This window comes from Haemorhous mexicanus, chromosome 8 (assembly GCF_027477595.1).
Source record: "Haemorhous mexicanus isolate bHaeMex1 chromosome 8, bHaeMex1.pri, whole genome shotgun sequence".
Classification (NCBI taxonomy): domain Eukaryota; kingdom Metazoa; phylum Chordata; class Aves; order Passeriformes; family Fringillidae; genus Haemorhous; species Haemorhous mexicanus.
In genome coordinates this window covers 6,956,925-6,972,482 of record NC_082348.1, presented here as the reverse complement: position 1 = coordinate 6,972,482, position 15,558 = coordinate 6,956,925, and the positions used below count along the sequence as shown (strand labels likewise).

General features: G+C 40.3%; 1 protein-coding gene across 1 annotated transcript in view; it reads right to left on the bottom strand.

Annotated features, from left to right (window-relative positions):
* NCKAP5 (NCK associated protein 5) overlaps positions 1 to 15,558 on the bottom strand; it is a 351,387-nt gene that overhangs the window by 325,384 nt on the left and 10,445 nt on the right. Inside the window, exon 2 of the mRNA XM_059852591.1 lies at positions 6,477 to 6,605. Coding sequence (XP_059708574.1) covers positions 6,477 to 6,545 — 69 coding nt within the window. The 5' untranslated portion in view covers positions 6,546 to 6,605. The remainder of the gene's footprint in view (positions 1 to 6,476; positions 6,606 to 15,558) is intronic.

Below are 15,558 nucleotides of genomic sequence, written 5' to 3'. Positions count from 1 at the left end.
AAGATATCAAAGCAAGTCCCAGACTCATGCTAATAACAGACTATTCCTGGAATACTTATGAGGTAAGAAATTACTATGACACCCAATTTATTGACAAGAAAACTGAATCAGAGTTTTGTTCATGAGAAAACTGAATTAGAAATTTATTAAAGTGAGTTAGGAATTGATTAGAGGTGACAGATGTCAGACTTAACCCCTGAATTCCTGGCTCCCAGCCCCAGAGAACACATGCACACTGCTCAGCAGTCTCCAATTGAACTCAGTGGTTTTGCCCACGCCACCAATCCAGCTGCAGGCAGCTGAAGGTATTCCTCCCACGCCCCAGAGCAATTCATTACATTACACTCTGCCCTTATTACAACAAAGTGGTGCCATTAAAGCCCATCCTACAGAGCCCCACAGGAGCTGTGACCAGAATGAAAGCAGCAGGGCACAGTTCACCAGCCACCACTGAAGCACTTTACCACAACTTGCTTTCAGAAGCAAAAGCCTCATTTTAAAAAAAACAAAAACTTTTGCTTTGATAAATGCTGGCTGCTTCAAAAAGATATTCTGTTCTCAAATCTCCCCAGTTAAATGCCACCACAGCTGTAAGGGTGAACCATGTGTGTAGTCAGGCTGGGAATTATCCACACAAATAAAGAGCACAGCTTGAAACATTGACTTTTTCCTGATCAAAAGGGCCTGGGAGGCAACTGGACAGTTTGGATCAGGCAAAGGATAGGGCTTTTATTATTTTCAAAGAACACCCCAGTGAATAGAGTAGCAAACGTGGCCCTGGTGGCAGTGATATGTTCTAACACTCCCCTCATCCCACAGAAATTACTTAAAAGCTTGGCTTTGGGTCTATTTATGGTCTGGGGTTTTCTCATTTTTCTTTTTGTTTCTGAACTTTTGTAGGGAAACCTGAAATACAATCAATCCTTTCATGAGGCCTTTTAATATCATTGTCTGAGTTCCCTCCCTCACATACCAAATAATAAATTACAAATATTAACAGAGAAATCTTCTCATATGTCTTCATTTTACCCATATTAAAAAAAATAGGTGCCTAAATTCTATCAAAGTTCATTTTTTACTATAAATTTTCATATTTGTTTTCTTTGTATATTCTGACCTGAAATGAATAAAGGACACAGAAAAATGCCTATCCTTCCTTTTATCTAGTTTCTTTCACTAGTTATTTTCAACTAGTTATGCCTAAATGCAAAATTCAACAGGAAAAAAATTATTCTTGAAAAAAATCAAACCCATGAAATATTCACACTCTTATGCCTTGTAAAGCTGTTCTATTTAACCAAACTTAAAGGATTTAAGACACACAAAGCAAAATGTTCTTCAGAAAGGACTGTTTCTCTTTTAACAGAAAACAATCTGCCACGGGTGCTACATGACAGCTAAGCAACATATTCCAAATAAATGCACTCCTTCAATATTATGAATTTTGCAGTTTGTTTTCATGCTAAACAGAGGCACTGTGACAATAACAGCAAAAAATTTGATCTTGACTTCTTGCACAGCAAACCAGAAGGACACAGAGTTCCACCTTATTCTTCAAGTGTTGTCTATCTTATCATCCTATAACCACATATACAATAAAATATCCTTACAAATGTCATAAAAACATGGCAAATGCAGATCTGTTATTTAAAACAAAAAAGATCCAATCTTTAGTTCTCCTTCCTCAAGCCAATTTGATTTTTTAGAGTTGTGGTGTTTTGATTGGAATCAATTTGCAGAAGAAAACTTTATAAACTCAAAATACAGTAGCATCACTTCTACAACAGATGAGACAATAAGGTAATATAAAACTATATTGAAACTGTAAAAGGTATATCCCTCCTTGGGTGGTATGTTTTAGGTTTTAAATGCCAGGCAGAAATTACAAAGATATTATTTTCTACAACTGATCTCATAGGATTACCTGTGAGAATTGTTATGAAGTTAATATTTTCTAACTGTTTCACCTGAATACAAAGCCATAAATCATCAATGTCACTGCAGGCTTACCTGCTTTGCCTGCAAATGTAAATAAGTGGGTGTATAACAAATCTTCAGCACGGTGCCAATATTGGAAACCTACAGAACAATAACAGCCATTGGCTACACTGGATATTTCTGAAATACCACCTGTGATATTATGACTAAAAGCTGATCGAGATCTAATTTAATTGAAGCTAACAGCAAGATGTCCCTTTCACCTGGGCAGGAGTAGTAGCAATTCCTCTGGCTTTTTTTTAACAGTGGTAGGGTTCTGGAGCTTGTTAAACTCCATGGTTTCAAACTGCTAACTTCCATTAACGCATTAATTATCACTCACTAAAAAAAAATATGCCCTATGAAAGACATTTTATGAACATAATTGTGCACTTTTATTTTTTTAATTTTAAAATGTTTATTTGCTCTCATTGTAAAGCTTGTTTCCCCAAGACATGACTTGTGAGTGGTAGAGTAGTACAGGAAATAAAACTGAACCCCTGCTTATCTGAGTGACCCAGAAGTAGTTGCTGTGCCTGTAGTGTAAGGCAGAGTGGTTTAATAGCTATGGAATTTCTTCCTGTTTGAAGGATGTCCCTAACATGGATCTTTCTTATCTGAAACCTGAAACTCATTGTTTGATGGGCAGGCCTGAATACAAAACACTGATGGAATTTATGGTCATATTTTGAAGGCCCAGATCCATACCCTAAGGAGAGAGAAGTCATGTCTTTTCTTCAGAAATACCTCTTTCCTCTTCTCACTCTTCCATCAAATACCTTCATAGATTCTACATTCAGAGTCTAAGAGTGGAGGAAGGAAGAGGATCGTTTTTGGTTTTTTTAACATCACTATGCAATACTTGTAGATTAAATAATGGAAAAAAACATTCCAGAAGATTACAATCTGATGCAGATGGGAAAAGCAGCAGAGCCAGGCAGGGTAAGGAATGTTATCAGAAACGCCTATTTGTATCTCATGGTCCAGAGTACAAAAGTAGAAACATATTTTCTTTAAACACCCAGAAGTTAGAATTCTTTCTGAGATATGATAATACTTAAACTCTCCACCAAACAAGGAGAAGCTGGATTTGGGAGAATCAAGGCCAGATTTCCCAAGCAGAGTGTTCAGCCCTGAATGCCTGAGAGGTTACACACAAAACATTTGGGAAGAGAGAGTGTAGAGAGCATTTTGAGCAGACACTGGATAGAGGCAAGCTGCACAAACCTGCATGTGTGCCTGATAGCAGGGACATGCTGCCCTTGGGCAAACAATAGAAAGAAGTTTGCCAAGATGTACCCAAGGAAAAGAGATGTGAAGCAGGATGTTCTGAGGATGTGAAGAGAAGATATGGGGCAAGATGTTCTGCTGACACTTTTGCCAAGCTGTGCTACATGACCAAAGATATGTTAGCTCTTTGTCTTATCCATAGTGCTCTGTAACCAATCAAATGTGTTCTCACACCCTGAACCCTGCGTTACCATATAAATGTGCCCTCAGATTTGCAATAAACAAGCCTGGATCATTACCTCCATGAGGATTGATCTCTGACTCCAAGGGCTCCTCTCTCTTCCTCTCTTTCTCCCCCTCACCCCTTCTCCCTCACTTTCTTTAAGAGAGGACAAGAGAGACCCAAGAACTCAGATGAGCAGGAGACTGGACTAAAGCACGATGCTCAAACAGAATGTGATGAGACAAGGGTAAAGAAGATAGACATACATGAAGGCAACAATTAAGAGGAGGTATGCTAGAACAGGAATTTGGGGACAACAAGGGACACAAAGGGCTTTGCCTTTCCTGATGCAATTTCATGGAGTCACAAGGCAGCCATGTGACTTACTATGGGCTGCTGAAGGCACTTGAGTCTCAGAATGTCTCTTCCAATTTGTTATGAAATAATAGCTGGGAGCAGGCAACTCAAAAGTAGACCTCAAAAGTTTCTAATTAAATGTATGGATGGCACTCCCAGATCTGGTTGCACATATTCAGCTCGATGAAAAGCTTCACAGACACAGACCTGTGACACCCCAGTACAGCAAATGGATGTGTGCCCTGAAACTCAACAAGTGACATAACCTGTAAATGCCACCTGTAGCAGAAGTTATTGCTTTACAACGGTGATGACAGCATGACAGGTTTAGATGTACAAAATTTTGAAGTATTGCAATATTTCTTTCCCTCAATGCATTTCCTTCCCCACTTTCACACCAATATGGGTTAATCAGCCACAGAACTTCAGCTGCCACACGTTGGCACTAATTCACTGACCTCAAGCCAGTGCTTGAAGACTAATTTTAGCTGTGTGCAATCTCCCACCCTCCTTACCCCTTGCTAAAGAGCACAGAGAGAGTATCACCATCCCATACAACCATGCTTTCTGTTTCTCCTCCAATGAAGTCCTTTTGGGTGCTTCAACATGAACATAGCACTGAATACAACACAAAGCACTTTGGATGGTGCCACACAAACAGTATGTTGTTGACAAGTGTCTCTCTCTACTCCCCCCTTACTCATAGGGAAGGGTAAGAATTAGACATAGTGCCCTACCTTGGATATAAATCAAATCCAAATTTCCACTAGGTGGGACTGGATGCCAGAAATATCTGGTTCCTTGTTCCCATCCACACACCACATCACAGTCACCTCAGAGAAATGAAAGTTTCTATCTTAATACATTTATTAAAGGCTAAATCTAGTCCATTACATCAATGAGAACATTTAGGGGAGAATAGTACTGATTTGCCATACTAAGCAACGTCTTTATGCAAAATTCACAACTGCTAGCATTTCCCTTAGCTTTCAGTACCCAGTTTCTACAAGTATTCTTTTCTCCAGATAAATATTGACAGTCTGTGGTCGATTGTTTGGATCACAGCAGCACATTTTAGCTGCAGGATTTAGGCTGGAGTCTGTTTTGGGGCTGTGTATGCCTAGAACCAATAACAGAGGTTTAGGCCCTGGCACTAAACAGACTTCTGAGCCTACAAAACCTTTCAGATTTTGTCTGTCTCTGGGTGTATTACATAAAGTTGTGAGTTCATAGCAAACCTTCTTTTTCTGCCCACAAGATAGAAAGAGTTTTAAAGTGCTGGGAGCACGACCTGACCTGCTGAGTGCGTGCAAGCCAAGAGAGCAGCTTTTGTTGCAGGCTGAACAACCTGAAAACAGTCATGTCTCAGTATCAGAGCCCTGAGCTGTATGGCCTGAACAGGGGCAGCTAAAACAGCTCTTCCTTAGGGTCCTGAGCAGCTCAGAGAATTCACTATTCCGGACTACTTTTATTTCTCTCCAATTAATTATATTTTTCTGAAAAAAGGAATGTAATTCATCAGCATAAGAAATGGAGCCAAGAAAAGGACTGAGCTCTTTTTGAGCATTCTCTGCACATTTCTTCACTGGCCACCTAACATTACCTGAGATGTGCCTTGTAGATAAGGCCTGAGGGAGAGGAGCAGAGTCCTTAAAGGGATGGAAACCTGGAAAGGTGGGACTGCTCTACTGACCCCAATAAGGAACACAGCAGGTGATTGAAGAGCATTGGTAGATAGACTGAAACCTGCTGAGTCCATGTTCACTGCTATTAGCATGTCAGTGGGCTTTATACTTTGGGGGGAAAAAATCCCAAACCACAATTTTAGCATAAGATGAAGGAAACACCATAGTTGTAATAATGTGTAAAATTCAGGTAATGGGGTTAGCACAGGTGTGGCATTGCAGGCAAAAGGGCTTTGGGGTCCCACAGTCATCACCTCTATGAGTGTAAAAGAGATGGCACAGGTTTCCTTGGATCTCTCAGCCATGCCTGTTTCAGTATTTGCAGATTGTCATGCTAAATACCTGACACAGGCACTTTTATCCTCATACACAGCTCTTCCACATCTATGAGCATTTTCTGGCATCTATGAGCACTTTCAGTACACAGGTCTAAAAACTCCTTGTTTCTCTCAGTCATCCTTTGAAAATATTAACTAAAAAATAAATCTAGAATACAATCTCCAATGAATTTAAATCCTAGGTAAAGCAAAAGCAATTGCTTTACAGCATGTGGCATTTATGCTTCTCTTTCAGTAGATATTAGAGTAGTTTATAGATTTGCTATGGTGAGCACATTTGTGCTGATATCCTGATAACATTTCTGACAGAGGACCTCAGCCACTTACAGCCCTCACTCACTAAGTATGAAGCAACACAGGATGATTCCCACAGAAGCTTATTAGAATTTTAATAAAAAATCCATTACAATTGTCTGGATTCCTTCCTTGTGCAAATTCAGTGAATTCAGGGACATGTTTCTATATGATGACAAGTTTCTACCTAGGATGTCATAAAATTCCTCCAATACTTTTTGTTGTAGAATCTGAATAATGACAAAATGTTGTGATACTGTGATGAAGAGATAAACACCTTTAAAATATATGTAATTGTGAGTGTTGTCTCTTAAAACTATATTTTTATGACAAGATATATATTCAGTAAATGCAGCAAATATTCATTCTTACCACAAGACTGCTGTCCAGAGAAAGTCTTTTCCCAAATTCCCTTTTCTGTAGCTGTCTTTTTTTCTCCATAGCTGCAGTTATTTGTTTTCCTTTTGATCAACCAGAAATGTCAGGCTGCTTTCAGCATCACTGGAAGAAAAAAAAAAAATAATTAAATGCTTATTTCAATATCCTACTAAACTGTTACTGTCTTTCATCATTAACTTTGTAATAACCCAACAGCTAATAACTGTGTTTCTAGTAGGCTGTGTTCCAGGAATAAATGTTCTGTGCCAAAAAATCTAAACTCTCCAAACAGAAATATTACCAATATATTTGGGTCGCTTCTTAAAGGCAGAAGGGAAAAAAAAAATCTGCTACAACTGCCTTTAGCATTACACCCATGTTTCCATAGTCTTTTGAACTGGGCAGGGAGCTGAATTTGCAGAGCCAATGAATTACCTGAGGCCAGGCAGGGGGAGGAAACAGTTTGTTTCACATTAATTGCCCTCAGTAAGCCCTGCTTGTTGGCACATCTGTGCTGCTACTGGGATGTTCAAATCTTGGACCTAATCCTGAAGAGTTCTAAAAGCTTTCAACTCCCATTATCCTTAACAAGAGACAAATGCTCTCAGCATCTTCCTTACATTTTTAAGGTCAAAGATTCCACTGTAGTAATCAGACAGTCCCACTGCCTGTACAGAACAGCCAGGGAATTCAGCCCATAAAGCTACCACAGAGGGAATTAATCTTTCCAGTTTTGTAGGGTTTGGTAATTCCTGGTTTCTACTAAAGCCAAGCCACAGCTTACAAGTAACAACTACCAGTTCTCTTCCTAAATGTTCCTGTTGTTATGTGTATCTGAAAGTTACAGCTTGTATTTTAAGATATGTATTTTTGGTGATACAGGAATATGGGCAAAGTTAATGAATTTTTTAGGGATGTTCAGAAAGTAGTAGAATGATAACAGAAATCAGAATCTAACCTAATTAAGGCAGGCAGATATACTTATAGAGAACCATGCACAGACATTTCCTCTTGCATCTCATAGATTGTATTTTCCTTATCACAGTCCCACTGGCTGAAAAACGAGACTTGGAAAAGAAGACGTCTGTGTTTCTGATCCTTTCTGCTTGTTGTGAGCATCACCTTAGATCACACACAGCCAGGTGATACCTCTGCTGCAGGGTAGCACAGCTGGCATTCCCAAAAGCAGCCTTGCACATGCCCTCCAGACACATTTGCATGTCTGTGGATAGACTCAACTTCTCACACACCTGGGAACAATCCCATCTGTCACTGTGGGGATATCAAGCTGATAAAACCTTCACAGCTCTTCCCTCAAGCTGACCCCAAATGCTCTGCCACGAGGGCACACAGGAACCTGAACGTGGGCCAAGCACAGGCTGCCTGCAAGGAGATCAGGATGCCCCAGGCCCAGCTGCTGAAGCCAGCTGGAATCCAGAGCGCTCCCGGAGGCGCACTGGGATCGTTGGGAACGGCATGGGCATCACACTGGGACTGCCTTTTTAAAGCACTTCCCGTGGGGAGGCCCTGAGTGCTCCAGCTACCAAACCATGCAGTGGTGAATCCAGCCCTCTATTGAATGGCACCTGGTGGTTCCTACACTTCTTTTGTACTTCTGGTTTATATTCATGCAAGACCAGAATTCAGGCTACTTTCTCCCAAACAGATAAAAGTTAACTACCCTATATATTTATCTAAGGAACACATGCAATGAGAACATGTGCCTACAAAAGCAAGAAAATCTACTTCACTGTGCTCATTGCAGCCTTGTGGGGTTTTCTTCAGGTTTACCTGTAAGCCCTTTGCTTGCTTTGTCAGTAGTTCCAACCCTAAAACTACACATACTATTTAATTCAGCTAATAAGGAATCTCCATGGTGTGATATCACATAATTCCTATTATTCCTTATTAGTGAGCAAAAGAAACACTGCAATAGATTTAAACACAGCAGCAATGTATTACACTGTGTGATTAGGCCAGAAATTAGCAAACAACCTTACGTAATCATGATATCATTCTCCTGAGCATGCATCATGCCTGGAGTGCATGACTTCCACCAAGGGAGACTTTGCTGAGCACTCAGGAATGAGCTAGTAAGAGCTAGTAAGAGCTACAGCTGGAGCCAGTAATCCCCATGGAAGGTCAAATACTTAATATGAGTTAAGTGCCTGAAGTTTCTGTCTGCAGGTATTTGGTGGAGCCACCCCAAATTCTAGTTCAGAAGTAAAAGCAGGAAGGATTATTATTAATTTTTCCTATAGTTAATATGTGGCCCTAGGCACCTGAAGTGCTAGTTACTGTAGCCATAACTAGCACAGCACGAGGACCTACTCATGTACTGGTGCAGCAACTCCAGACCTGCTGGCTCCAGTGCTTCCCCCACACACACCATGGGAGCTCTCACCTCTGCACATTACCTGTCACACATCTCTCTGAAGAGTTAACCACCTGAGGCTAAGCACACAAAGTTTTGAATCACAGGTAATTATCAGACAAGATAATACAATACATCACCTGTACCAACATATGTTAATGCCTCAAAGTACCCATCTCAGGAGGCCTTTAAAGAAAAATGATCATCAGAGTGAAGCACTTAGCAAAAACAGAACAAGTTTCCATCTTGGAATGGTCATTTTTGTGCATCATACTGCTTGTCACAAAGGAAAAACGGCCCTCCCAAGTAAATCTCTCTTCCTCTGAGACCAAACAAAAGACTAACAAAAACTCAAAATGGAGCTAACATATCCACTGGGAAGCTCATCAGAAGAGAACAGCTGTCCAGATGGAGCACTCTTGGAACGCCAAAGTGCTGAGAACAGGTTTGCCCGAACATCAGAAATAGTGGTTTTGTGTTACCAAGCAAACAGACTGAGGAAATTTACCTGCCTTCCCTGCCCAATTTGCTTGTCCATATGTTTACAGACAAGACCCCAGTGATCAGTACTCAGACCCTGATGATCCCATTAACTCAGTGGAACAGTGAACTATTTATTTCAAAGTCACATCTGATTTATGATGTCTTCATCCATACTGCACTCAGACATGTATATTCCTGAATCTTTGGGGGCTCATCTTCCAGTTCTTTGTGCTGCAGGAAATGTTTCTGCTGTAGGACTCTTCCCTAAGGGGAAGTTCATCTACATTGAGCATATGGGGGCAGACACTTGGTTTTGAGCGCTCAGGGATGAAGGCTGTAACCCCAAGAAGTGTATAGGGCTCAGTCTAAGGGAATGCAGGTCCCAGATGTTTGCCCAGTGTTTGCATTGAGCTCAGGGCTCAAGGTTTTGGGCACAGAAAAAACTCTCAGAGGAAGACCCAAGTGTGATCTTGCTTCAGGGTATTGCCCTCACTGTTGAGGAAGCCAGCAAGCCAGAGGCATCAGCTTGATTATATATCCTAGAGTGCAGTATTTTTAGCATTCAGTACAAGAATGTTCATTATTTCAGGAGATGGCTTGAAAAGTATGCCCTGGAGAAATAGTGTGATTAACACAGAAAAGCACTCTCTAGAATCTATGAGAGAAATTCTTGGATTATAATACCCTCTTCATTTCTAGTAGTAACAAAGGATGATTGATGTATATTGCTTTAGCTGATGAAAATGTACAACATCATATTCCTCAGATAAGCATCCAAGATATTTTCAGGCAGTTTGAAACTGCAGTCACATTTCAACAGAGTTATGCCAACAAATGCCAGCTGGGAACTAGCAAGCAGTATATCTGTTTGGTAACTGGAAAGGGACTATTTATTTTTCTCTTACAAACATGTATAAATTTAACAGTTATGACACATGACAAAAATGACATCTCTGCAAACCAGCACCCTTTTGTTTAAATTCAGGGTAGATACAATGCAGCCTTCCCACTCTTGGCTTTTCACAACTTAAGGCTGCCAAAAGGCAAAACACCCATGGGGCAGCAAGGTATTCCCTCTCAGCAGCCAGCTTGTGTTTCCCAGCTGTTAACAAGAGGAGAGGATTTGTGGTTTGTGGAAACCTAACTGTTGGGTAACAGAATGAGGCCAGAGTTACACAGTGATCACCTTTAAATGCTTTTTTTACTGTTAGCCCTGCTTGCTTTACAGCCAGACTTTAAGACTGAGAGAAAACAACCAGAACTGGTATTATCCCTCTGCAAAGAGAGTAATATCACTGGCAGAGGTCAGGAAGCAGCAATGAGAAAGTGAAGATTGTCATCAAAGCAAATGTTAGAATGAACAGGTAACCTAAAGGTGAAAGATTTTATATCTCATTACCAATCTGTGGAGTGATTCAGTTTCCTAGGAACCTAATTGAATTGAGTCTGTAATTTTGCAGCTGGGTTTCTTTTGCCAGCTGTGGTTTAACATCGATGTGCACGCACAGGTGTTTGTTGTGGTCTTTGCAGGGAAGGTATAGTCAGTACAGTTTATCAGGGCCTCCCAGGAATGGAAAGGGAAAAAAAAGATTCCAGAATTAAAGTTGATGTTTGTTTAACAGATCAATGTCCAGCTCTATAAAATCACTACATTTATCTTGCTAGGCATAGGCCAGTAAAAATCTACTAGGTTTATAGTAATGAATTTGATTATTTCCCTTGGTTTTTTGGGGAGGTGTGTTGGGTTTTTTCTTCCTCTAATGGCAGAGTATTCAAACCATTCTGCCTAGTCATTAAAAGGCAACTGTGAACATGGCTTCATTTCCACACCCTTATCTCTCTCCATTGTGGGATTTAGCTTGGTCACAGCTTTAAGTGACAAAGCAGAAAAATAATTCCTAACTTCTCCCTTGAGCTGCTGTTTCAAAGTTCAATTCTTGGGAAATAGAAAACTGCAACATCAGCACTTCTGCAACCTGACACTTAGCTAAATGCCTTTTGTTTTGCCCAGTGTATTTCACAGCAGCACTGTGGGCAGGCCCTGCCTAATGCCAAATACTCCCAGGTATTTGCTGAGGCTGGTCAGCAGTTCATTAGCACTAATGTACATGTCATGCACTCACACCCAGTGGATTAGGTTGCTATTTAGATTAGCAAACTGCATTTTTGCAGACAGGGAAGGAGAATGTGCCATGTGCCAGCATTAATGAGTTAATTTAATTAGAAAAATTCCAATGCAGGAAGCTAAAATGCTTAGATGAGTAGAATATTATGGGAATTATAAGACAGCAAACGCAGCACTGCTGTACCATTCTGCCTATATAACTACATATTGACTGGCTTTGGAATGCTGTATTAAAAAAATTGTCAAGTGGTTCTGAAATATCTGGGCAGAATAATATTACTTTTCCAGTTCTCTCTTTTTTTTTTTCCTGTGGAATAATTAATTTTCATACACCCCAAATTTCTTACAATCTCTAAAGCTGTTGCAAAGTTTATTGGAACTGTACAGGGAATGCCCAGAGTCAACTGGTCTTTGCAAGTTATTTTGTGACCCAAAACACTCCCTAATCCAGTGCTCCTATATTTCTGACTGAAAACTTTCCAGCAGTCATAGAATCACAGGATGGCTTGGGTTGAAATGGACCTTAAAGATCATCCTGTTCTGACCCCCATACCACGTGTAGGGATGCCACCCAACTAGACCAAGTTGCTTCAAGCCCCATGCAACCTTGCCTGAAACACTGTCATGGATGGGGCAACCACAACTTATCCAGACAACCTGTGCCTCACCACCCTCTGAGTAAAGGATTTCTAACCTAACCCAAATCTCTCTTCTTTTACTTTGAAATAATTCCCCCTTGTCCTACCACTATCTGCCCATCACACACCAGGCCATGATAAAGTAGCCCCCCAAAGAAGCGTGGGAAGGGCCAGAGCCCGAAAAGAACCTTCTCATCTTTCACTCTTCCTTGGCAGGGTTTTGAACTAGATGATTTCCTAAGTATTCCAAGATTCTTTGATTTTTTGTGATTTTAATGAAGTACAATGACATTGACACATGGCAGTCTACAAAAGGTTGACTCATTTCAGAGCCAAATAATCTCTCCTGCCCTTACCCCCTCCCTCAGAATCAAAACAGTAGAGCACTTAGGATTGTCTCATGCAATTTCTGACTGGTGGTCACTTGCCAGCAAAGAAGAGACTCAATAGCATGTTCTAGAAACATTTGAAAGAAAGCATGCCAGCTCTAAATTCCACCATGTTTCAGCCGCAGTTTGCAAAACATATTTAGGCTTTCTGCATGCAAAGTAATCTTCCATTTATTCAGAAAACCAAACAACCAGTAAAGCTTTCTATAGCACTGCGCTGAGGATTTAAACAAGTTAAGATTAAGGGCTTAAATCCAGCAAACCTATCACTGTGCTCAAAATAATACCAGGAATTTCAATACATGAGAAAATAAAGAATATGGCATTAAAGATGTTATTACTACGACAGCTGTCAAGATGAATTGCATGAGAAGCATTTAAAAGATTTATATCTCAGTATCTCACCAGGTTAATTAAATGGATGCATGCACTCATTTAAGAGGATAAGGTGGGTTGCAGTGACATAAAATGAGAGGGCTCAAGATTATATTCTTTCAGCATTAACAGGAATGGGTTGAACCAATACCATTTCCGTATTCTGTAATAAGCATGATTCATCCGTTGCCATTTTCAGCTCTCATTTTCTTTCTAGCAGAAAAAATAAAAAGACTATGTACATTTATAGACTAACATAATCAAAGCTTTAACCTTTTCAGTGTTTTCTATTTGGATTGGCTGTCCATTTTTATCATAGGATTTCAGGGCCATGCCTCAGGGAGGAGAGGAATGGCCAGTAAATTACACCAAAGAATGTTGAAAGGTCAAAGGATTACCCTTCCATGTTTGCTTTTATGGGACATATGAAGCATTCATATCATGCAATAAAATTATCAAGACAAAAATAATGAAAGATAAGCAGATAGAATGCATGAATCTGTAGTCAGGACAGTAGGGGAAGAAAAAGGAGATATTCTAGTGTTATCATCAATAAAAAACAGATTATGACAATGGTGTTTCTGTATCCTTAGCTTCTGCATTGAAATCAAATCCTTCAGAACACTGTAAGACCTGTAACCAAGACAGAGATATCCAAGCATGACTGAGGCTATTCAGGCTGAAGGAAACATTAGATCCAAAGCTCCTATTTCTTGGCTCAGTTTCTAACCACCTATTATTATATATTATTTATTATCAAAAACTATTATAAAATATGTGAAATAGGTTCTTATGTGATAAACACGGACTCCCTTAGTCACTGATCCTCTTTCAGCAATGCAAGGCTGTTAACCTGCAAAAGGCATGTTCTGAGCACATCAGCAGCTGCCTCTGGGGGTTTCAACACACATTTGTCTCTCCTGGGAACCACAGCTGAGCTTAGTCAGAAATAGTCAGTTCCAGCCACCTGCAGAAGCTGAACTCTAGGACCCGAGGAAATTTCACTGTTACTGTTCACAGACGTACAGGGTTATGTGGTGATTTCAAGGATCAAAAGCAAATGCCCCATTTATATCCCAATAAAGACTCCTCTGGCATCAACTAGATGTAACCTCTAACCTAGTACATCATTAATAAGGTTAGTTATTTCTCATGGTAAAGTGGCTGGTTGGCAGCAGAGGCTCAACAAAAATCTCATCAAACTTTGAATTACAAATCTTCTTTATAGGCAGTGACATCCAGTTCATCTAATATGTTTCAATATTCAGAAAAATAAATGCAATAAAATACAGCATGTGAATCAGTTTGATAGACAACTAACTGAAGAATTTAAAACACATAGTCAAATTCTCTATGTTTTTCTCAGTTTGATTTTTGTTTTCTTTTCATTTTTCCTTTTATCAGTATAAGTCAAGGCACTGCTCAAAAAAGTCCAAGAATTTCAGACCTACATGTAAGATCTGCATCAGGGTCTCTGTTGCAAGCAATGGTGGATTGCCAATTTGGTTTTTGAAACTGGAACTAGGAGATTTTGAAATGTGCCTTAAGATCCCTCCCTCTCTAAGGCAGATGCACTTCAGTCATCATCTCTTTTGCCTGCCCATCTGTTGTAATCATAGTCCAGAGGGACCACTAAAAATCACCAGTTCATTGTGTGCACTCCACCCCTTCCACCTGCACTGCTAAAAGAGATGATGGTGTCTGTGATGGCCACAGTATCCCAAAGAAATGCAACTCCTTTTGGTCCTCCTTTCCAGCAGAGAATAAAGGAATAAAAGATCATTTATTTACTATGGTATTCCAGCTCAGTGGATATGAAGAATTATTAAACCATCTTAAATAGTGTTCAGACATCTGGTTTTACTCTTATGAGCACTGAGTAACACTTCAAAATGTTCACATGGCTCAAAGGAAAACTCCCTGTAGAAAGTAAGTATTGTAAAAAATATTTCCTTAGTTACTAGTAACATGTTCAGTATCCAGCTCTGTGCATCCTTAGATAACTAAAGTCATTTGCATCAGAGGGAAATGTCAGTGTCTAGGCTGCAGAATTTGCTCCTAATGAATCTGGGGCTTTGTGGGTTGTAACACCGTGTCTCACATTTCTCCTTGCTGTACAGACACTCCCAGTGGGCCAGGGGCTGTCCTTACATTTCAGGCAACAACCTCATGATGAAGGTATTGGTTCAATGACAGCCCAGAAAAGAAGGTGAATGAAGATCATAATGCCATTCTGTCCTGTGAAAAATAAGGGAAGATAAGGTACAGTAAAATGGATGTCATCCCTCCGTGACCTGGGACGGGGGCAGCTGATAAAGGGCTCCACTCCTCTATTTGCATAATGTGAAAATATCTCCTCCACCCCACCATGACTAAAGTCCACCCAGGGAAGAGCAAGAGGGGAAAGAGCACTGATCTCTTCCAGCCAGACCAGAACTGAGCCCGTGGTTTGAAGGGATGGACTAGCAGGGAGCAAAGCAAGAACACACAGCCTCAGTCAGCTAAGCAGCTCCAGGTGCTTCCCACACAGAACACCATGCATATTTCTATCATGAAAAATCATGTTTTACTTATTTTTTTTGTGCAAATGCCTTCTGAGCTCTGTAAATCTGTGCAGTTAGGACAGCTACAGGTCCTTGGACTCTGCAGTCATCTCCATTCACTGCTATGGATAAGACACAAGAGATGCGGT